At 37.4% G+C, this 23,945-nt stretch overlaps 1 protein-coding gene across 3 annotated transcripts in view; it reads left to right on the forward strand.

The window, feature by feature from the left end:
* Positions 1-21,855, forward strand: part of SLC26A7 (solute carrier family 26 member 7) — a 94,349-nt gene extending 72,494 nt beyond the window's left edge. For all 3 annotated transcript variants that reach the window (XM_045861530.1, XM_045861528.1, XM_045861529.1), the window contains 5 exons: positions 45-96; positions 11,373-11,473; positions 17,766-17,820; positions 17,922-18,034; positions 19,374-21,855. In XM_045861530.1, coding sequence (XP_045717486.1) covers positions 45-96; positions 11,373-11,473; positions 17,766-17,820; positions 17,922-18,034; positions 19,374-19,409 — 357 coding nt within the window. In that variant the 3' untranslated portion in view covers positions 19,410-21,855. The remainder of the gene's footprint in view (positions 1-44; positions 97-11,372; positions 11,474-17,765; positions 17,821-17,921; positions 18,035-19,373) is intronic.
* Positions 21,856-23,945: the final 2,090 nt, after the last annotated feature.

Raw genomic sequence — 23,945 nt, forward strand, 5'->3', positions numbered from 1 at the left:
AATTCTTATAATGCTATTATTCTTTATATTTATTTTTATTTCAGTGTGAACGAAACACATTGCTCATTTCTTTATCCAATGGCAGTAGTTGCAATGGTGAGTCAGTTTTTTTTTAAAAATAAAGTGTTTTGACTTGAACATACACCAGAGAATGGTACTTTCTTCCCCTTCTTCTCTCTCTGCCTCCCTCCTCTGTCCTCCCCCCGCCCCCCCCCCGCCTCACTTTTCTCCTCCCTCCACCTCCTCCCTCTCCTTCCTTGCATTTTCTCCTGTCTTGCTCCTCCCTTCCCTGCTTGGTCCTTCCCCCCTCTTCTCTTCTCTCTCCTTCTCTTCTTCCTTGTCTGTATCTTCCTCTTGCCTCTTGCTCTCTTTTAGAAGTAAACTTACGTAAAGATGTATAAACCTACACAGGATGAAGATGCAAAACTTTATTTCAATGTATTAAAATACTCAAAACACTTAAATATATGGTATTTATAAGTAAATGGAGGGAAATATGATACTCATTATTTAGTATATTCAGTATAAATGAAATTACACCTCTCTCCCATACTGTATGCCCAAATTAATGCCAAATGAATCAAAGGCCTAAGAGTGGTAGACAAAATATAAATTTAGAAAAGAATATGTACAAAAACTATAAAGCATTAAACATAAAGAATGGTTATTAAACTTCACTAGATTATTTATCCACAGCACCAAATAAAGCATGAAAAGTAAGCCAGAGTGAAAGAAGATAGATGTGACAAAGAGTTGCACGCGAACAAATCAGTAGGTAAAAGGTAGATGGCCCAATAGAAAAGCAGGCAAAAGACATGAACTGGCATTTCTCAAATGGAGACATTTCCAATTTTTCCAATAAATATATGAGAATATGCTTAACTTCACTATTATTATTCATAATAATTTTGGGGGACATGTAAATTAAATTCACACTAAATAACTAGGTAGATAACTGGTAAAATCTGACAACACCAAAGGTTGGTGAAGATGTGGGACAGCAAGGAGACTCTCACAATGCTGGTGGGCGTGTCAGCTGTTACAGCCGCCTTGGGGAATAGTTTGGCAGTGCCATGTAAAGTTGAAGACACCCATACTGTATGGCCAGCTTCTAGTTACGCATCCTAAAGAAACGAGGGCTTATGTGCAGCAAGTCACACGAGTAAGAATGTTCACACAGTATTGTTTGTAATTCCAAATCCAAAAACAGCTCACAGTTCACAAAAAAGTAGCAGGTCTATATAAACTGCATATATTTATACACTTGAGTTTTTATTTGACATATTTATTACATGGTGGAGTTATAAAAAAATGAAAATTGCATGAATCTTATAAACATAATTGGAAAAAAGTAAGACAAAGAAACATATTTTAAAAGTCCAATTTCATTTATATGAACTTAAAAAAATAAAACAGCTAAGCTGTATTAATTTTTGTATTTCTAAAGGCAGTAAGGAATCTTTTAATATTTGTACCTAGAAACATAAAAAGATTGTTCATAGTAACTTTTTAAAATAATTTCTCCAAATCTGGAAACAGCTAAAATATTTATCAACAGTACAAGAATATGTGAAATGTTTATATGAAGATAAAATTCATATTACAATATTTATTACTATATATAATGTGTTTTGAATAAATATATGACATGGAATAAAACAATAAAATCAATATTATATAAGTATATGAATCATTTGCATGACCCATATCAACATGGCTGTGGCTCAGACATTAGTTTCTCAGGTCTCTTCTGACTTCCTATGGCAAATTTTCTGTTTCTTGCCTTATGCTGTAAAAGAATATTCATGTAATACTATAAGCATTATACAATAATGTATTTAGTATATATTAGTATATAGCATATCCTATATATAATATAATTTTATAACTCTATTACACATTATATAACATGATATAATTTTACATATTATATATTGTATTATATAATATAATTATATGATATATGACACATCATATATTCTATCAAATATATAATATTATATATCATGTTATATATAATATATAACATAATGTGTATCATATAATATATTTATATGTTATATAATTATATAAAATATATTGTATGTTTTATCATACATAATATATATTGTATGTTATATATTATATTGTATATTGTGTATATAGTATATATACTAGTATTTAGTATATATATTAGTATTTAGTATATGTAGAGAGTCTGTCTAGAAGGTATCCAGCCATATAATATGAAAAATAGAGACATTTATTGAAGAAGATACAAGATACAAGAAACATTGTACACAGGACAGTGATGCCTCAGTCCCCTTCAAAGTAGGCATCTTAGGACCTCACACGGTTCTCCCAATTGCCAGCAGCTGTCCCATTGTATTTTCCCGAATCTCATCAATGGTATGAAATCTCTTCCCTTTCAAAGGTGATTAGAGTTTTGGGAGAAGCCACATGTCACAGAGTGCCAAATCTGGACTCTAGCGGGGCTGAGTCACCTGGGAGATTTCATGTTTCACCAGAAAACTCTGCATGAGACATGATGTATGAGTGGGCATATTGTCCATGAAGCTACCAATCATTAGTTGCCCATAGCTATAGCCTTCTGAATTATCTGAATAGTTTTCTTGAAGGAATGTTCAAGCTTAAGTCAAAATTTGATGCAGATTCATTGCTCTACTTGCTCAGTCATTTTGAATGCAATGGCCACACAATACACATGCTCAATCAATGGCATCTATCCTCCCCACTGACTAGTACAGTGAAGTTGCCATTGTTCACACATGTGCATTCCAATCCACTCTCCTTGGCTGCCAGGTTACATCTATGTTGCACAAACTGTTCTCATTATATTAACAATGGGAGGACTTTTTCTGGACAGACTATTATATATATTATACATTATATATTATATATAGTATATATACTATATGTGATATAGTACTTATTTAATGATCATTTCTTGAGTGTTAAACTTTTTTAGAGCATTTTTACCTCTGCATGCCTTTTTATTTCCATTTCATTATCTTTTATACTTGGCCAGTAAGTGAAAATTATAGTACACCAGATCCACTTTGCACAAGAAGAATAGCTGATGGGCACGATCACTTTTGCTATATTCTTGTGAAACCTTTGTCCCCCAGGGGCCCTTTCATAATAGTCAGAACTGGTTGACCAGAATATTTTTCTGGTATCCTTCTCCTCTTCCTTTTTCTGATGCTCCAAGGTATCCTGGGTTCTCTTATTTATCTTTGTTCAGGAACACTTCCCTGCTTTCATCTCCCTGTGCATTAAATGCTAAAGTTACATTTCCTGTTCTTGCTTTCCTTTCTCAATTTAACTCCAATTATGATTCAATTACCTACAATTCTTGGTTTTGTTACCTTCACTTTTTCACTTCTGTTGCTCTGATTCTGTGTTTAACCATTTTCAGAATGAGTCTGTACGATTTTCATATGGTTGTTTTTTTCTTCAGTGAGACACTCTTGGTTTTATTCCATGAACAGAAAATACCCAGTTTCCTTCATTTACATTAGACATAAATAATAGGTCAAGGCATTTCCTCCTATGAGGCAAAGTAGCCCAAGAATCTTCTAAACAATGGGCTGCAAGAAGCTACTGCCAATGGTTGACACTGATGCCCAAGCTGAGATGGAACTGCCATTTCAGCTTCATTCTATTTTGTGATGTAATGACAGGTTGATTTTAAGTCATCTTTACTTAAAATTTCTCTTATGCTTAAAAAAATGATGAAAGTTCCCTTCTGAAAATCAAGTGCCCACTCTTGAGCATGGCACCTAAAACTCTTTATCTTCACAAACTGCTTTTTTTTCTTTTACTACAGAGAGTACACGAGTCCTCCATCACGTTAGACAAATCAGTTAATGACCCCTAATTTAATTATCCCTGGCTCTGAGTCCTTATTTGGATTCTCTCAAATATAACCATCTTCCTTCTCTGCCAATCTAAATCTCATACTTTTTTTCAAGCTGTAATAGAGAAGTAAAATAAATTGAAAGGACAGAGTCCTTGGCAATCCCATTAAGTACAAAAATAAGTCAACAGGACCCATGCAGAGAAATATACAGTCAAGTGCAGCCTGGAATTCAGTGTCTTCAGCTGTGAAATGGAGATAATAATAGTAGGGAACCAGAGAGACTGCCATACACTTCACTCAAATATATAGTCTTATACAGTTAAAGAGTTGTTTTATTTGTGCATATTTTTCTTTTAACTAGATTGTAAGGCAAAGGATGCTTTTTTCACTTCCATTGAATTATCTTTTATTATCCAATGAACACTTGGCCAGTAAATGAAAATTATAATAACATTTGTAAAGCACTTCACAGTTTTCAATGGCCATTCTTCTTTTTAATAGTTCTGAAATAGGTAATAAGTAAATACTATACTTTCATTTTCAAATAGGTAATAGTATGCTATTCATTTTCCTGATGAAGAAGTTGAGGCCATAGGGAACGACTTGTTCTGGATCATGCCATTGGTTAGGGACAGACAGAACTAGAGACCCCAGTGAAGGCAGACATGCACATAGACAAGAACAGGCGCTTGAAGCTGGCATCCATGAGTGCTGACCTTCCCGTGGTCTGCAAGGACACAAGCAAGAAGGGTGGGCTTGTTGTAATCCAGAGAAGAAAAGGTGACAGTGCCATCTTCTGGTTTGGTCACAGGGCTATGAAACTGCAGGAAAAAAGGATGGCTTCCAGGAGATTTCAGCATGGAATGAACACAGCTCACATTGTTTGTGAATGGGGAGGGCAATACAAGCGATGATTTTGAAGCTTTTAAACTCTCATGCTGGCGTAATACAGAACCCAGGAGGATAGCTAGGAGGGAAGATATGTTTATTTTGGAAGATGGTGATTTTAAGATACTGGGAGGTGCCCTGGCCAGGTGGCTTCATTCACTGGAGCATCGTTCCAAAAGGTTGTGGGTTTGATTCCCTGTCCGGGCCCATAACTAGGTTGAGGGTTCAATTCCTTGTGGATTTATTCCCTGTTTGGGGCAGGTACTGGAGGCAACTGATTGATTTTTCTTTCTCTCTCTGTCTCCCTTCCTCTCTAAAATCAATGAACATATCCTCAGGTGAGGATTAAAAAAGAAGCAAAGATTCTGGGAGGTCATCCAGGAAATATCCAGTGGGTTTTAGGGACCACCAGATAGATCTAAAGTAACTAAAGCAGAGAGACATTAGCTGAATAAGGGAACGGGAAAGAAAAAAGAAAATAAATCCCCTTCAACAAACTTTACAGAAGGGGAAGGTTTGTAGTTGAGCATGTAAATGAATAATCAAAATACATAAAACAAGCTATGTAAATAATAAGATGGAAGTCATCATATTTTCTGAATGAAAAAATAAAACGTGCTCAAATGTGGAGAAATCGTGCATTACCATGTTCAGCAGATTATGTCCCAACACACGTTAGTGAAGTTGTGCCATCACCAAGAGGCACTCTGACTACGTCTCTCTTGGTATGACTTTCCAGACTCACCTACACCACCTTCTCACCTGCCTAACTTCAAATTCTCCTTCCCGTCTCAGTCCGCACATCCCACTTGCCTTTTCATTTCTGCATTAGTTAATGCACGTCGTTGTTCACTCAGCACATATTTCTTCTAGGTATTAAACATCTCTTAAGTCCCAGGCACAGTGATCAGTGCTGCATGTTTAAAGATGGAAAAAGCAGACATGATCTCTGCCATAATGAATCCTGAAGTCGAACATAAACTCCCCACCTCATCACCACCCTCCACTGCCCAAAGTAGCCATTCAGGTGTACTGTTTTCCTATTGCTGCTGTAACAATAAACAGATTTTCATAAACTTGGTTTAAAACAACAAAATTTCATTATCTTCTAGTTTTAGAGGACGGAGCTGAAATGAATCTTACAGGAGAAAATCAAGGCTTAATAGGACTGATTTTTTTCTGGAGGCAAATCCATTTATTTGCTTGCCTTTTACCATTGGCTGAGGCCACTGGCATTTCTTGGGGCCCCTTCCTTTCTCTCCAAACCTGCAGTGCAGCATTTTTAAATCTCTCCAACCTCTTCTTCCACCACAAAGTCTACTCTGACTCTGACCCGCCTGCTTCCCTCTCATGAGGACCCTGTGACTACACTGAACTTTCCTAAATAATCCAGCATGACTTCCCCATTTTAAGGCCAAATCAAGGCCTTACTTTCATGAAATTGCAAGTCTCTTTACCATATAAGGCCACATATTCACAGTTTCTGGGGATTAAGATATGGATATCTGGGGGGGACTTTGTCCATCACACCAAGTCACTCTTGTACACCTTCACACTTTCTGCCTGATTTTTCCAGACTTCTTAGACTTCAAATTACTAATTCAGTTGACTGGGTTTCTGGCTTGGTTGTGAGCCTATTGAGACCATAACTTCTCTTGTTTACCTCTCTACTTGCATTTCTGAGGACAGTGCCTATTGTAAGCACCAAATACACCTACACTGATTAAGTGCTTGAGGGAATGAATGAATGATTGAAGTACTCAATAATACACGCACAGGTTTTCAAAAGATGGTGTTGTGGTTTTGTCCTAAATATTTCTTATCTTTTTGTTTTCTTGACAAATTAAAGATGCAAATCTGCTTCTCAATAGTTAATTGATATTGACAGAAAATGCCTTTTAAAAAAATTATGAGTGACTCACAGGCTGTCAAGAACTTATTGATGTCTATGAACAGCACTCCTAAATTATGCAACCATGAATACTTTTTAATTAAAGGTGTTAATGAATATTCAACAGGAAAGAGCTAGCTTCCACAGACTGGAATTAATTGTTCACCCACAACTGATGGTTTATTTTTTTTCTGAAATGTTGTTTTTGGTAGATAAAGCCCATCATCTACCACATTCTACATGGGTATAGGTTTGTTGTCTCCTGTACACATGCTCTGAGCTTACCTCATTTTGCTTAATGCAGAATATTAGCTGTGAATTTACTTTACTCTTTTCCAGGACAATGTGATTTTTATTGCAGTGTTTGATTTACTTAGAAGCTTAGAGCACATGGTTATAACCATAAAATCAGTATAATGGCAGAACTGAGAGGATACTGTATAAAAGAAAATATCACTTATTTTCAAAAAGATTTCAGAAATCTCCATTGTTTTTAACGTTTCATTTGAGCAAAATGGTAACTTTCCCATTAAATGTGTTTTTTTATTTACTAAATGCATCATGAATTGCTTTTGTTAAAATAACTTACTTAAATTATTATCCATAACTACAGGGCACAGTTCTTTTGCTTCATTTGTTTTGTATTGGGTGATCTAAAAATATGCACATATTTTAATTAAAGGAGCAGGAAAGAAATTCAGATGTAAAAATGAAAGACAAAGCATGTACACAGTGAGAAAATGGAAGGGAAATTTTTGTATCAGTATTGAAAAAACCAAAACATTCTAATAACAGTTTATTACCACTTTAATTATGCAATGATTACAAGAAAATACAGAGAATGGCAAGAATAAAATTACAAGTGAAATAAATGTGACAGGATAGAAAAGAAAACTTGTGTTTTAAAGAATTTTCTATACTTTTCTTACCACCATTTTCTAGTTGTTTAGATCCAGCGATCAATCTCTCTCCACAACGTATATATAGATTAATTTTTCACTGTAGTATTAAGTTGAGATTGACAAATAATATTCTTAATGAACTAGCAGTGGCTTCCTAAAGCACTGAATTGATAAAATCTCTCAGGCCTTCTTTGACTTCAATGGAAAAATTACCATGATTGATTAGCCATGACTGTCTGGCTAAGAAATGGTCATGGTAGAGCTCATGCCATATAGTTATAGTTATGGATAATAATTAATGTAGCTTCTTTCAGGAAAGTAATGCATTGACACTTTCTAAACAAACTAGCTGGTAATATTCTTTCAGATTACAGTTTCTTTTTACTAAGCCTTTTTTGTAGCTAATACCAATGACAGTTACGTTTTCTAATAAATAAAGAATGAAGTTTAAAGATGTCAGAAAAATTGTCCTGACTGGTGTGGCTCAGTTGTTTGGGCATCATCCTACAAAGTGAAAAAGGCTCCAGTTTGATTCCTGGTCAGAGCACATGCCTGGATTGTAGTTCGGTTCCCATTTGGGGCATGTTGCTGTTTCAGACCCCAGTCGGGGCACATACAAAGGGCAACCAATCAATGTTTCTCTCTCATGTCAATGTTCCTCTCCCTTTCTTTCTCCCTCCCTTCCCCACTTTCTAAAATTAAGAAAAAACAGAAAAATTTAGAATTTCTTTAATTTTAATTGTTTAGGATTAAATATTAATAACTTTTTCTATATAAATTTGGGGTGATAGATTTTAGATTGTAGCTTATTTTATATGTTCTGTATTATAAAAGACATGTCTTTTGCTAAGAACAGGACTGAATAAGCAGATAAAAAAGGAATTGACTAATTTTGATAATAAATTATGTCATAATTTCATTTTAAGAACTGTTGCTAAAGATTGTAGTCATTTAAGTTATTAACTTAATTAAAGCCATTTGATTGTTAAAAATTACTGATTGTTTTCTTCATATTTAACCAGAATACCTGCATTATACCAATAATGTGCTGTTGAATCTTTAACAAACAACTCTTGGAGTGGAGGGTATGGTGGGGGGTAGTGGAGAAGGTGGAGAAGCCCTGATTTGTAGCATTTGCCAATTTCCATGGAGTAAATATTCCATTGTGACTAATTACCAGCATGCTATAATTAAACATGGAATTGAAAGATATGGACACAATTGACATATTGAAAAGATGTCAGAAAAGCTGGTATAAGTTGACTTGAATCCACTACTGCCTTTAAAGGAATCACATACATTTTATTTTCTAAAACAGATATGTTAAAAAGCATGTGCATAGGAACCCTTCAAATATTGAATTCCAAGGGACATTATCACTATGGTTACTAAAACTATTTCTGTATCTAATGTGGTAAGAAAATATGTAATCCATTATATATTTTTATATATGTATATCATATGGACATTAAACTTCTCTAAGGTTATTTAATGTTTAATTTTTAGATATTTTTATGCTCTGAAAATTAAAAAAATATTTTCAAATTAGATAAAAACGTACTTATAAATAAAAAAATAAGAAAATGCATGCCACAAATTGAATAATGTACAATTCATTTACTATTAATCTAGGAATTCTTTTTCTGTAACTCTAAACAAAGTGCAATAAAGTATTTATAAACTAATTAGTGTAGCACCAACGTGTGTGTGTGTGTGTGTGTGTGTACATGTTATGAAACTAGGAGGTAAAATGAATAAATACCAGTCAACAATCCACTGTTTAATCTTCACTTGGGATGTGTATTTATTTCCTGTGATCTGAATCCCCTAATATCTCTGATAATGAGCAGAGGCACATTCCATCTGAGGATGTAAAGAGAGCCCTTGCCTAGTAGAGGTGGGTCCTATGTTTAATTAGGCAAACAGTGCACGATAATGATTACTACTGAGTGGTCAGCAAATGAGCTAAATTGTGGTTACTTCCCATTTTGACTGAGGTTCTAATCTGCTATTTTAAGCATGTGGTAGCATAACCTGAATCTATACTTATTTCTTAACCCTCCTTCCCATGGGAGAAATAGAGAAGCAGAAAGCACACCTAAGTGCCTGGCATGTGGTAGGTCCTCAATAAGTGCTGGTTGTGTGGAGGGAGCAGTAGGAGTTTCAGATTGCCAGCTCTCATCAGTGTTCAGTTAAAGCTGTCCCTATGACCAGAGTCCTTACATCTCCGTATCACGTCTGCTTTGGAACGTATGTATATCCTCCAAGGCTACTTTGGCATGTAGCTTTCTTAATCACTTTGAAGAGACTTCTCCTTCTTATAAATTCCCATTCTTTTTTCATTTTAAATCATGTCATTTATTTACTAATCCTATCTGTGCCATTCATGGATAAGCTCCTAGAAGAAACAGGACCTTTCTCACGTTTGTTCCATTCACTACATTTGAAAAAAAATTTTTGAACACAGTATATGCTCTATTTATTTTTCAATTAATAACCATTCATACAGACCTGAAGGTGAAACTCAGGCACAACCTGTACCTGCATAGCAAATTTCAAATACATTAAAATTACTTTGTAGCATTTCTCCTTTTCTTAATTGTTACTGTTATATATAAATTTTCAGTATTTTTTCTATCGTTTACACTCACCTGTTATTTTCCTCTAAGTTTTTAAAAATTCACAATTTCCCTTATACTGTCTCTCAGTGCTAATTGAGAAACTACCATATTCCTTTGTAATAACACCATAGGAGAAGACCATGGATATTTTAAGTGGCAAAATTGTTCCAATCAAGAATTTATTGTTTACCTGGCTGGCGTAGCTCAGTGGATTGAGCGCGGGCTGGGAACCAAAGTGTCCCAGGTTCGATTCCCAGCCAGGATACATTCCTGGGTTGCAGGCCATAACCCCCAGCAACCGCACATTGATGTTTCTCTCTCTCTCTCTCTCTCTCTCTCTCTCTCTCCCTCCCTTCCCTCTCTAAAAATAAAGAAATAAAATATTTAAAAAAAAGAATTTATTGTTTAGATAATGTCATAGGAATTAACCAATTGGAGTTTATTTGATGGACTTTGTCTTCTGACAGTGAGAAAAGCTCAGCCTACCGGCACTGCTCTGAGAGCCTCACCTCTCCTTAGAGGGACCTCAGACGTGGCCTGTAGTTGCTTCAGACACATGTCATTTCACACGAAGAAGTGTGGCCCTTAGGACATCAGTGGAAAAGAGGTCCTGAACTCCTCAGTGAAATTTATTTTTCCCAATAGGTGCTTTTAGAGGCAGATTTACCACAAATCTAATGAAGCAATTCTCAGGGCCCCTCCTTCAGACCCCTTCCGAGGCCCAGAGACAGGCTTCAGCAATGAATATTCTCCTGAAAAGTATGGCTGCAAAGCTGTATAAGCTCCAGGCCCCACAAGACAGGGCCCTGCCTGTGCACATGCCCGTGAAGGAAACTGTGTTATATAGCTGTGGAGGAGTACGATGCAGGGCATCCGAGGCCTTGGTTCTAGTTGGTTTAGCGCTGACTGCCAGATATTTCTTTCAAAATTATGTGACCTTGCTGGGGTTTGGGTTGTGTGTGTTTGAAATGACACTGGTGCTTAACCTAGCCCATCTTCTCTGAGTTATGTAATAATGGCCTGACATAACATTTGAAAAATCAGAGTTCAGACATAATTAGTAATTAATTGAAAATGTAAAGATTCAAAAGTGTATGGCACTAGTCTTGTCAAACATAAGGCCACTGTAATCATTCCACTTTTCAACAAAATCAGCAGCAGAACGCTCCGAGAACTCTCCTTAACTCAAGCCTGTGTTCCTCCTACAGAAGAGGTGTCACAGCCCCACTCAAATGAGGAGTGTTCTTTGATCCTGGATTGCAGTGGATTGACCTTTTTCGACTCATCTGGAGTTTCCATGCTTGTCGAGGTATTTACACAGCTTGCGTTTGGACTGATTCTTTCCCTCCCCTTCAGTAACAGGGTTTCACCATCTCCTCTCTCAGCTCCGGAATCTTTGCCCTTCTTGTTTCAATACTCACCTCACCCCTTCTCTCCAAAGGACATAGATATGTCCTTTGCCTTCCACCACCATGCATTTATTTTCAGATCCCATCAAGCTTCTAGGTATGTGTGTGTTTGTGGGGGGCTTAGGTGGGAATATTTACATGAGATAGAGAGAAGAGAACATAGACTCAAGATGTAGTGGGGATCCCATGTGCCAGGCAGCTCTGCTCAAACAGGAGATCACTGCTTCACTGTGAGAACGCTGCTGCTGACCTTGGAGTTTCATCTGCAGGGCCCTCTGAAACCCTACCTCGGACAGAAAGTTAAGCCACATGGGATTTCCCTGCAAATGCAGGGGAGGGATGGTTCAGGGGTGTTTCGGGAATGGCACTGAAATACTCTCACACGGGACAAGCAGGTCACAGTGGTGCTTAGACAATTTTACCCCCAGACCCAGGCCAAGGAGGGTCCATCTGAAAACACTTCAGAAAGAAGGGGGTTTCTTATCTCACTAGCATCATCCTGATGCCACCTCAGTAGCTCATGAAGTTGGGCTTCACCTGTCGCCTGGGGAGAAGATGGCCCAGGGGCAAAGGACAACAAATGTCCTGCTTTACCCAGGGAGAGACCTACTGGCCTCCTTCTTCCTCAAAAAGGGAGACTGCAGCTGTTGGATTGTCCAGGGAGCAGCACTTGGCGTGAGAAATGTTCCGGTGAAAAGTGCTGAGACCTATCTACTGAGCTCACCGCAGGCACATCTGTTGAAGAACCTCACTCACACATCCCATTATCCTAGCCGGTGCCTTCTTGCTTGCTTTTCTTTCTTTATCTTTTTCTTTTTCTTTTTTTAACCTACTTGCTCATTAGCAAAGATACTTGGCTTGGAGGAGAACTGTGCCCCTTTACAGCTAATCTTTTCCTCCTCTTGGGTCCTGTAGTCCTGTCTTTGAATTTGCTATATACATGACCATCATTTCCATAGTGGTAGAAACAGCAGCCTTGCGAAAACAGGATTTGCAGTTCAATAAAAAAAAAAGAAAAAGAACTGAAAAGAGCCTCTGAGAACAGCTGGTCCAGCCTCTCACACAGACAGGCACACAGCTAGGCAGACCAAGGACAGCGTTCAGTCAGTGCGCCCTGGTAGCGGGAAGAGCGCGCCTCTCTTTGCCGTTCTGTAACTAGATGTCTGGTCACATCACTCCTGTGCAAACTGGCCAAGGGTTTCAGATGGCAGGGCCTGTGTCTTGTCTATCATGTCCCTCCAGCATTCTACCCAGTGTCTGAGAAATCTGTGGCTGTTTCAAGGACTTTGTTGAATGGTGGGGATGCTGCACGTTGAGCCTATAATCAGCTTTACAGCCAAGATTTGTTCTTGATGTGTCTAAGTAAAGTATCTTCATTATAATTTAAAGTCATTTATGTGAAAGCAGTAAACTGTTCAAGGATAGTCATGAAATAATTATTCATTCTGCCCTGGTTGGCATAGCTCAGTGGATTGAGCGCGGGCTGCGAACCAAAGTGTCACAGGTTTGATTCCCAGTCAGGGTACATGCCTGGGTTGCAGGCCACGGCCCTCAGCAACCGCACACTGATGTTTCTCTCTCTCTCTTTCTCCCTCCCTTCCCTCTCTAAAAATAAATAAATAAATCTTTTAAAAAAAGATTAAAAAAATAATTATTCATTCTAATGCCTAAGGCAAGTTGTTGATTCACCACCACATTTTTCTCATTGTCCTGCTTAAGAGTCACCATCTTCTTCTTTATGACAATTCACTTTCTGCTGGAACATTTCTGATGTACTCTGTTTTTTCCTTTTTTACATGTTAAATTGTAGTTGTAACTCAAAGTGCTGAGTGAGGGTTCTAAAAGCCTTGATTTTAGTCCTGCTGTCACTCGCCCTGTCTCGGTGAGGGTCATGTCAGCCAGCTTCAGGCTTCTAGGAAGGAAGGAAGTCCCTTCCGTGATAACCAAGCAGCCTTGGTGGTGGCAGGATGTCCTAGCTCACACTGTTCCCTCCTAGAGTTTGACCCAGTGTCGTTGGTGGTCCCTGAACCAGTGCCTGCTGCAGGGTTTTCTCTATTCTCCGGAACGACGGTGCTTACTTCTCTACCCCGTCACTGTCACCGCAGAGTCTCCGCATCCCGGTATGCAAAAATAACAGTTTTATTTCGCTCAAACTGACAAAGCTCACAAGCTCCCATTTCCATGAAAAAACACCTAATTTTGCCAATTCAAGAAAAACTCCAGACACTTCTGGAATATTTTTCTCTCTTGGTTAAGTACTGAGTCAACAAGAAATGTCCCCTCCTTCTTATTTCCATTTGTTCTCTAACACCTGAATTTGGGGGCAGGGTCTTGAGGAGGAGGCAACACCCGTCTCTCAGCTGTTCTCGGTCCTCCACCAGCTTCTGCTGCACCCAGCTCAGCTCACCTTGTCTTCGGGCATTTGCTCCGGCGGGGTTCTCCTACCCTGGCCTCATGCCATATCCGCTAAGTGTGGATTTGCCTGGAGCAAAAAACTTAGTTAAAACCTATGAGCATTTCTGGAGCTCTCTCTCTGCATAGCTTCTTCCTTTCCATTACTCTCACAAATGACACCCACCAGTTCTTCCGGGACTCCCATTCTGTCTGCTCAGCTTAGTGAAGCACTTTGTTTTCCCCTCGAGGGTGCCCCCGCACCCCGCTGCAGGGGCCCAGAGTTGCGTTAGCACAGAAAGCCAGGATGATCAGCGAGCTCGCCTCATTTGTTGTCTTTCTCTTCAGTCCTGTGCTGTCTGTTGTCGTTGTTTGAAAACGGTTGTTTGTATGTTTGCGTCCTGCTGTTTCTCTATTTGTGGTGGATAGGATAGTCGTGTATTATTTCCTCAACGTGGCCAGAGTTGAAATTGGACATGGACTTTTAAATGGTGAAGATCAGTAGTCTTTAGAAGTTCCCAGGTTGCAGATTTTGACTTCCTTGTGGTGGTTCATAGCCATGTCTCTGTTATTTGTACTTTAAGTTTAAAATGTCCAGCCTTTCAAACTTGAGATAGTTAGTACAGAGGTCAACTTTGGTGTGGCCTCTCTGTGAGCACAAGGTAGATTATGTGGAGGTAAGCCGCTCAGCGTGTGACAGTCTGAGAGTGGGGTCTCAACAACGCCAGGCTAGCTGTGAGATGTTGGGGAGATGGGCTCACCTGCCTGCATCTCAGGTTGTTCATTTTGTAAAACTGAGGGCTGATTTTGTGTCAGCATTAGCAGATATTCAGAAAATAAATTATGTAATATGATGGATTTAGTTTTAAATGTCCTAGCCCTTAAATTTGGTAGCCATTTTTGGTGAGCCATCCTTTCCCCATGTAATCAACCTTCATCATCTTGTTCACTTTAAAATCTTTATAGGATTTGGCAAAGGGTTCCACATGAATACTTTTCTTGCATCTAAACTTGGACTCTACATAGATAATCCCTCTTTATTGGAGGGCTTCTTAGGCTCAGCATTTTTATTTTCTCTCTGTTGTCAAGGTTAGACGAGTGTTGTTAAATTTCTGTGCATAAGAATCCTATGAAGTGCTCATTTAAAATGCAATTATCTGCATCCTGGTTCTGGCCCAGGAATCTGCATTTTAAGCAGTCATAGATAATTCTGAGGCATGCGGTCCAAGGATCATATTTTGAGAAACACTAGACTATGATTTTTTTAATCCTCACCCGAGGATATATTTATTGATTTTAGAGAAAAAGGAAGGGAGAGAGAGAGAGAAATATCGATATGAGAGAGAAACATCAATCAGTTGCCCTCATATACACCTGACTGGGGATTGAACCTGCAACCTAGGTTTATACCTTGACCGGGAATTGAACCCACAACCTTTTGGTGTACAGGACCATGCTCCAACCAGCTGAGCCACCTGGCCAGGGCTAGGAGTGTTCTTTTACTGGAAAAAAGCAAGTATGCATATTTTTTCATATATTATAAATTTGTTTCTGAATGTGCTCTAATATTTACTAGCTGTCCTCTCTAGATATTGCAAATCACTGCAGAATTAGTAAGGAGGAGGAAATGGTTACCTATTCCCACTGAGTTTATAATCTAAGGTTGAAAATTTAAAGGAATTCAAATAATCTACAAATTGGGCATGTTGAAAAAAAGCTTTTTAAGAAGTCACCCTAATAGTTAAAATACCTTCTGATAAAATGATGGAATAATTAACAAATGCATTTTATTTTTAAATTGGAAGAAAACTGCATTTCCCTTGGCCTAGTGTTTTTGTCTATATTTATAAAATCAGCAATTTTATATCAGTTTGCCCTTTTTAATTTCCTTATTACTATTTGATATATTTCATCATGGTTATAGGAAATTATGATGGATATTAAAAACATAGCTTTTTAAAGACAGTCAGACCCTGGGTCCAGATGTTAGCTATATAATTAGTTATGGGCTGTGGGCTCAGGTATCCATTTTTCTATAAACTGGGAGTAGAAATACCCACTTTATTAAGCTGTTGGGAAGCGTAACTTAGAAATGATATGTCCCATAAAAAGAACATAAAGTTTGGAGAAGTTAGTAAATACTCAGTAATGTTAGCTTCTAATCTTTGTTCTTATTGTGCAAAAGTCATTTCTTAAGATGCAAATAATATCATGGCAACTGACATCATGTCTTAGCTGCAACCACCCTGAAAGAGGGTCCAGAGTAAAGACCCACAGAGTCTCCTTGGCCATGCATGCCTTCCTTTTCAATAACACTGCCTGGATTATTTTCTTAGTCACTTTAGTATAAGGAACATTCTCCTAGCAGTGAGAGGTTGAAGGAAATGGAGTGACTTCTGTTTATTTTTGTGCTTGAGACACCGGAGAGGTCAGTGAACTGGAGATTATGTTTATCACCCCCACAAACTGCCCGTAGCCATGTGCTTGTGCTTTCCTGAGCTTAAGGAAAAGGCAAACACGGACAGGTCACCTTGAACTGATCATTTTACGTTTCACACACAGGAGCCATTTCTTCAGAGGCCAGGCCTCAGTCCATGTATTATTTATTTGTTTGCTTGTTTACTCACTCTCCAAGAGAAACGTCTCCTGTTCTACGATTCTTCCAGCATAGAACTGATTACTGCTAGAAGAATATACGGGAAAGTTTTAGATGTTTCATGCGTAATATTAGAATGTGTTTAAATGCAGGATTTGACATTTTAATGGTAAAATACATCCCTGTTTTATAAGAAACTCTATCTTACAGTCACTAAAACCTCTACCTTTACTTGCACTGTGTTTTATGGGGTGACTTTGGTCTGGGTTAATTTAAGGTCAGAGCCTTCGATAAGTTGTTCTTATTTGAGATTTTCTTGGGCTTGAATGAGGCAAGACCTTACAGTATGGCAACCAAATTATTTAGGATCTCTGGATGGACCTTTAAAATTGAAAGTCAGGCAATCAAACTTCAAGTACAGTGAGGTTCTCAACTTACCATTCGTGGATGGGATTTCCAGAGTCCATGAATATGCACAAATTGTAAAAATATTGAAGTTTAGTTGTTTTCATCACTTTCACAAATGGGTCCTTGACTTTAAATAAAATAAAACTGAGAATAATTTTATATATTTCTTATATAGAAGGAGAGGTAATTCTTTTATTTTTAGTAAATGAAGTGGAAAATGTAAGCAGCAAAATAAACAAAATGAACTAAAGCAAAATAGTGACAGGCTCATAGAGAGTAGGCTGACAGCTGCTGGTAGTGTGTGTGTGGTGTGGGGGAGTGGGGTGGGGAGGGAGATATAAAATATAAACGAAACAAATGGACACAGACAACAGTGTACTTCTGATTTCTGGGGAAAGGTTGGGTGGGGAGGTGGAGGAGGGTGTGGGGGATAAACGGTGATGGATGGAGACTTGACTTGGGGTGGTGAACACATAATACAAGTACAGTGTACAGATGATGTGTTCTAGAATTGTGAAACCTGTATAAATTTTTTTTAACCAGTGTATCCACAATAAATTCAATAAAAAGGAAAAATCTTATTTGTATAAAAAGATAAAATGCCCTGCTCCATTCATCTTTGCTAAGACACTCAGCTTTCCAGCATACTCCCGACTGTGAGGCAATGCCGCCCTCTGGTGGTCTGACATCATAGACATTGGCGCTTTTTAGCAGAAATTCTTGATTCTGAAGCCGGTTGTATCCCTTTGTGTTGGTAATCCTGCACTAATTGTGGGGTACTATTTTAATTCTTCCAGGTTTACATGGACTGTAAGAGCAAGAATGTGGATGTATTTTTAGCCCATTGTACAGGTAAGAAAGGAAATGTCCTTGGCTAACATTAATCCGTGAACAATTGAACGTGATTTTTTTTGCTGCAATGTAGTCTTTATGTTACTTGTGCTTTCTTGCAGCTTCCTTGGTAAAAGCAATGAAGTACTGTGGAAATCTAGACTCAGAGAAACCATTTTTTTTTAAATCGGTATCTGCTGCATTAAGTAACATCCATTCAAATAAAGTGAGACAAGTAAGTTGGCCTGCGACAATTATAAGAAAGATTAGGATGTAAAATCAAGGGTTTTTTAAAAAATATTAGCCTGCTGCCCTGACTGGCGTAGCTCAGTGGATTGAGCATTGGCTTCAAACCAGGGTGTTGCAGGTTCAATCCCAGTCAGGGCACATGCCTGAGTTGCAGGCCACGGCCCCCAGCAACTGCACATTGGTGTTCTCTCTCTCTTTCTCCCTCTCTAAAAAATAAATAAATAAAATCTTTAAAAAAAAAAAAAAAACCTGGCTGGCGTAGCTCAGTGGATTGAGCGCGGGCTGGGAACCAAAGTGTCCCAGGTTCGATTCCCAGCCAGGGTACATTCCTGGGTTGCAGGCCAAAACCCCCAGCAACCGCACATTGATGTCTCTCTCTCTCTCTCTCTCTATCTCCCTCTCTCTCTCTCTATCTCCCTCCCTTCCCTCTCTAAAAATAAACAAATTAAAAAAAAATATTAGCCTGCTACCCAACTGGTATCTAAAATATATTAAACCCCACCTAGAGTCCTCTAGCACATTGTTTAATAATTTGGGTCTTCCAACAGCATCATGGCACAGAGGATTTGATGATCACCTATTAAGTGTAAACTGCGTGCTTATAAAAGCTTCTTCCAGGATCCACTATTTTGGGCATTTGAATACACCTTTGTCAAATACAAACACTCTGAATATTATAGCATTATAGCTTTTTTTCTACTCTAATGCCTTTGACTTCTGTCGCCGTCTTTGGAAATAGTATTTACGAAGCCTGGTACTCACATGATCTGAAGTGTCAGTTGTCTCCCAAACACGGGGCTTTATTGTTAGTTTTACAGCTGACTCTAGAGTTTTGATATCCTGTGATTTTTTTCTTTGACTTTAAATTGTGTTACCTTTCTCCATACCCTGGAACAGCAGTTGGGCCTCTCAGAGTTGTCCTGCTATGTTCGATCAGAACTATATGTATTTACAAAATATTAACATTAATACTATTACTATTATTATTATACCCTAATGTATATTGAGTGCTTGTTATGTTCTAGGAATATACTAAGAGCTTTACCAATATTAATTCACTAAATTTGCTGCAACCTTATGTGGTAGATACTATTCTTTAACCCAGTGTTAGAAATGAGGAGACTGAGGCCCAGGGAAGTGACACCATTTTTAAGTGGTGGAGCTGATTTCAAAGTCAGCACTCTGATCTTGTACTGGGAGCTTCAAACTGCTCTACTCGATGCCTCATAGGCTGTTTTCTTAGCTTGGCTGGACAGCTCACTTCAGGTACTACTATTCTTTGACTGGTCAGTAGCACATGCATTTTTCTCTCTCTTCTATTTCAGAATTTGAGCAAACTCAATGACCAGAGTGAAGTTTGAGACCATTCCTGCCGCAGCATAGCTCTATCTGTTAGCAGCTGCCCTGAAGAGGCCATACTGTACTTTGTACAACCTTTTTCAGTTGTTTAGATCCTACAGATGAGCTCTATTACAAGTATGATATGACTTCATAACCACGGAGTCCTTGTTGAAGATTTGCCAGCAATTTTTTTTTCTAATTTCTGTTAGTAAGTAGATTCATTGAATAGATTATTTATAGTTATTTTTATAAAAATTGATATCATTTAGTTTTAGTGTGCTGAAAGGTAAATGTGAACTTATTTCTTTTTCCACAGTAGTTTGTGTTATTTTATTTCTTTTTAGTTGTAAGTTAATTTGTGAAACTGAGAAATACTTTGTTGTAAGAGCTTTGGAACATTTGTAAACTGTTTATAAAAATCCAAGATCACCTATAACTAATATACAGAAACAACTTAGCAAATTGCCATTTTCCCTTTTGGAAAAAAATTAAATATCAATAAGGTTAAACATTATTTTATGTGCCATGATATGACATCACAGAAAATAAGTCAAACAGAAACAAATAACACACTAGAAACCATTGTTCTCCACACCGTTCCATGCACGGCAGTCTTCAGAAATATTTTTACGATGACTGATATCCCAAAAAAAACAAGTTCTTCACATTAGTCTCTTTTGCTGTGAATATTAGAAATGCTTAGGAAGCCTTAAGACCTGATACCCCTGATTTCCACATCCCCGCTTCATAAGAGTCTCTGTTTTCAGTTTAATTTTGTTGGAGCCCAAGAATGTGGAAATTGCACTTTTTTTCCCCAAATATGAGTTTTAGGTGAGAAACCATCACCAGTAAATAGGATAGTTTTGTGCTATTCTGATGTAAGATTACAGTTGTTTGATACTTTCCTATTTCAGAGAGACAGTCAATATAACATAATACATCTCTATATATTCATTTATGTATGCTTTTCTTTTTCTTTTGTTGGAGAGCTTAGATATGTGATTATTTGTAAACCCACCAAATCAACAGGGTAATTGACAAACACCATAGGCCAGACTGACCTATGTTTCCTTTCATTCTTGTACATGTTTTTATTTGCATGCAATTACACTTGTTCATATTTTTATCTGTCAATTTAATCTACCTATTAAGAAATCTCACTTTCAAAGATAGGTGTGACTACCTAATTATGTTTAAGTCATAAGGCATTTTAACTGTTTTAGAAATTACCACTATAACACAAAGCCAAACACTTTAAATGAGTTTGAGAAATGGGTTGTAAACAAAATTGAAAGATAAGTAATTTAGATGTTTTTGCGGACATCTGTAAGAGTAATTTCTAGTGCCTGCAAATGTGTGGTTAACATTCATGTGGCCCTTAATTTTAATATTAAGTCCTGGGTAGGACAAGGTAGTAAAATGAAAGGAAAATAATAAATATTTCAAACTCTTGTAGTTTATCCAGCCATTTCAATGTGGGTTGACATGAACTATAAAGAACACTCTGTCCCCAAGAATCCTCAGTCCCTTTATCAGTGATCTGAATTGGAATGAGTGAGGCCAGGTTTCATTCCCGTCAAATAATATACCAAGAAAAGGTGGAGGTAATAATTGAAGGTAAAATTAGCTCAGAGGAAGAAATTCTACTCTGTCCAATTAAATTATTCTAATGGTGGATGGTAACATTTACTATCCCTAATCCATTGGTCGTTGGTATGTAAACATGAGTCAAGGAAAGTTAAAAAAATAAAATATATTTTTCCATCTATAAATTGATATTTTTCTATGTGACTTTGGTCTATAATTAAATTTATGTTCTGCAGACATTTTCTAATTTGTTAGAGATCATGGCATTAAAATTATTATATTTAATCAATAGATGGATTTTTCTATTTTATTGTTGATGCTAACACAGGACTCCTGGAGCAGATGTATTTGAATGCATTTCAGTGTTTATAGAAGTTTAATGGGTAAAACTTAAAAGCCAAAAACTTTGGTGTCCAATGTTAATATTGTCTTTAAAGCAAAGAAAGACCAAAGCATGTACCATATCTAGAACCTGTGTTCTAAGACTTGTTCTGCACACCAAGGTAACAATGAGTGTTGACCTTGAGAAAGTCCTTGGAAATGAGTTCTGAGAGGCTGATAGCTGAATATGTGTTTCAGACACACAAAATTCTAAACCATAAATGTTTCCTTCAAAGCAGGCACTAACAGCACAATGTGGTCTAGATGCTAGAATGTTTCCAGTGACACTGAATGATTTTCATGATATTGTCTTTTTTTTTACATGATTAAATACTTTCATAATATTTATTATGGCAAAATAAATTGCAAAATTAAAACTGACCTACAACAATGTTAAGGACCTAATAAACTGACATATATAAATTAATAATAAAATATGTAACCAGGAAAAGACTATTAACTTTACATTTATGCAAAATAAATGCCTTTATAATTTTATCATTTGTCTTTCATTTTAAAGGTTATTTGCCCTCAATTATGATGCAAGTGTTATGAGGCCTAGTTTGAACCACGTTTAGTAATTTCATTTGACAGATCTCTATTCTATAATGCATAATATAATGGAGAAAAGGATCTTTTTTAATGAAAACATTAATGTGTTAACACCCTCATATGCTTGACATTTAGTGGTTTCTAAAATATTTAGTCTGTTGTGGAGCATACATATGCCTTAGAGATGCACACTCTGTATTCTCTGGGATGATGATTTAATTCAATGTGGAACATGCTTTTTTGCAATGAGTTTGTTACCAGATTTCAAATAATGAGTTAAATGGTGATTTTACAATCCAAAGATTTTTTAGTGAAGTCATGTAGTCTAATATGCCATACTTATTTTATATTTTTAAATGCATTTAACTATTGTTCTTAAAATTCTTTGTATTAACTCAGAAGGCAACAACCAATTCACATGGAACTGAATTGCAATTTAATCACTATTGTGCTGAAGCAAATTTGTGTCCATCATTTCAAGGTATTTACAGCAAAGCAAATAATATATATATTGATTTTTCTTAGACTGGCCTCAAAGTATTATGTGTTGAAAATTACTGGAGGTATTTATTATTCTTTTAATTTGTTCTTACAGAATGTCATCCTAGGAGTGTGGGGTATTGTGCCTTTATTCATGGAAGGCTGATAAGGGCATTTTTTTACTGCATGACTACATTTACCTAATTCTTTTTCACTGGGTTTACATCCTTTTGTTCTAATTTTAACAAATGTGTGTATTTTAATTATTTGTTTGGGTTTTTCATTTGTATGCTGTTGTTTGTGTTTCCTAAGTTTCTAGGCTGATTTTATTATTTTTCAGCATTTTAAAGGTTACTGCTCCAAGGACAAGCAGATAAGTTACTCTTCTGGGGTTGGGCAATACAGCAGTCAATAAAATAGAAAAAAAAAACCCTGCCCTTGTGGAGCTTACATTCTAACAAGGGAAGACAGAAAATAAATGTGATAAATTTAAAATACATTTAATATGAGTTAAATGATAATACGTGCTGAGAATAAGAAGAGACCAAGGTAAAAGGATAGGAACTGCGGCAGAAAGTTTGCTGCGTCCCCAGATGAGGGGGCAGGAGCTGTGACGATGAGAGCGGTTTAGTCATCCCGGGCTGCTGTGACAGAATACCACAAACGGGGCGGCTTAAACAGTGGACTTTTATGTCTTGAAGTTCTTCATGCTGGGAAGTCAAATATCGAGGTGCCAGCCAAACACTCAGTTTATGGTGAGAACTCTCTTCCTGGCTTGCAGCCAGCCAGCTTCTCGCTGTGTCCTCGTGTGGTGGAGACAGGCAGAATGCTCTCTGGTGCCTCTTCTCTAAGGACACTAATCCTGAGGACCTCACTCTTATGACCTTATTTAACCTTAATTACTTATCTCCCTATATGCCCTGTCTCCAAATACAGTCACATTAGGGGGGTAGGGCTTCAAAATACGAATTTGGGGAACATAATTGTGTCCATAGCAGGGAGTTATACATTTCCTATACCTTTAAAGATGTTTCTGTTTTATGTCTGAAAAACAGGATTACCAGAATGTTATTTATGGTTAACATAATGTGATTGTTTTTGCATGAAAAACATGATAAATAGTCACAAACTCTATGGTTAAGACATTCTGATGCTAGATACAGTAGCATGGGCCCTTGAAGGTTGGGGAAGAAAGAAAGGCTGAGGATGGAGGCAGGATTTTAGAGGCTACAGAGCATCTCAGGAGAGCGTAGGTCGGCATGATCAACCCTATAATGGTATGATTACTGGAGTATCTAGATGTCTCTTGAGTCCAGATATTTACTTCACTGTTTTTTCAAGGGGTCTGCAGTGCTCATCATTAGTCACATAGGCAGGAGTAAGTATTATAAGAAGGGAAAAAACACGTGTAAGTCATTATCATGCATTGTGTTAGCCTTAGGAAGCACTAGTTCATCCGATCAGTTTATAAAACTGCCATCAAGGACTCAAGGAAACAAAGCACAGCATACATTTTAATGAGGAAGGCAGGTTAGAAATGGTTTTGGAGCTCGGGG

This window comes from Phyllostomus hastatus, unplaced genomic scaffold (assembly GCF_019186645.2).
Source record: "Phyllostomus hastatus isolate PE091 unplaced genomic scaffold, TTU_PhHast_1.1 phas_scaffold_21, whole genome shotgun sequence".
Taxonomy (NCBI): domain Eukaryota; kingdom Metazoa; phylum Chordata; class Mammalia; order Chiroptera; family Phyllostomidae; genus Phyllostomus; species Phyllostomus hastatus.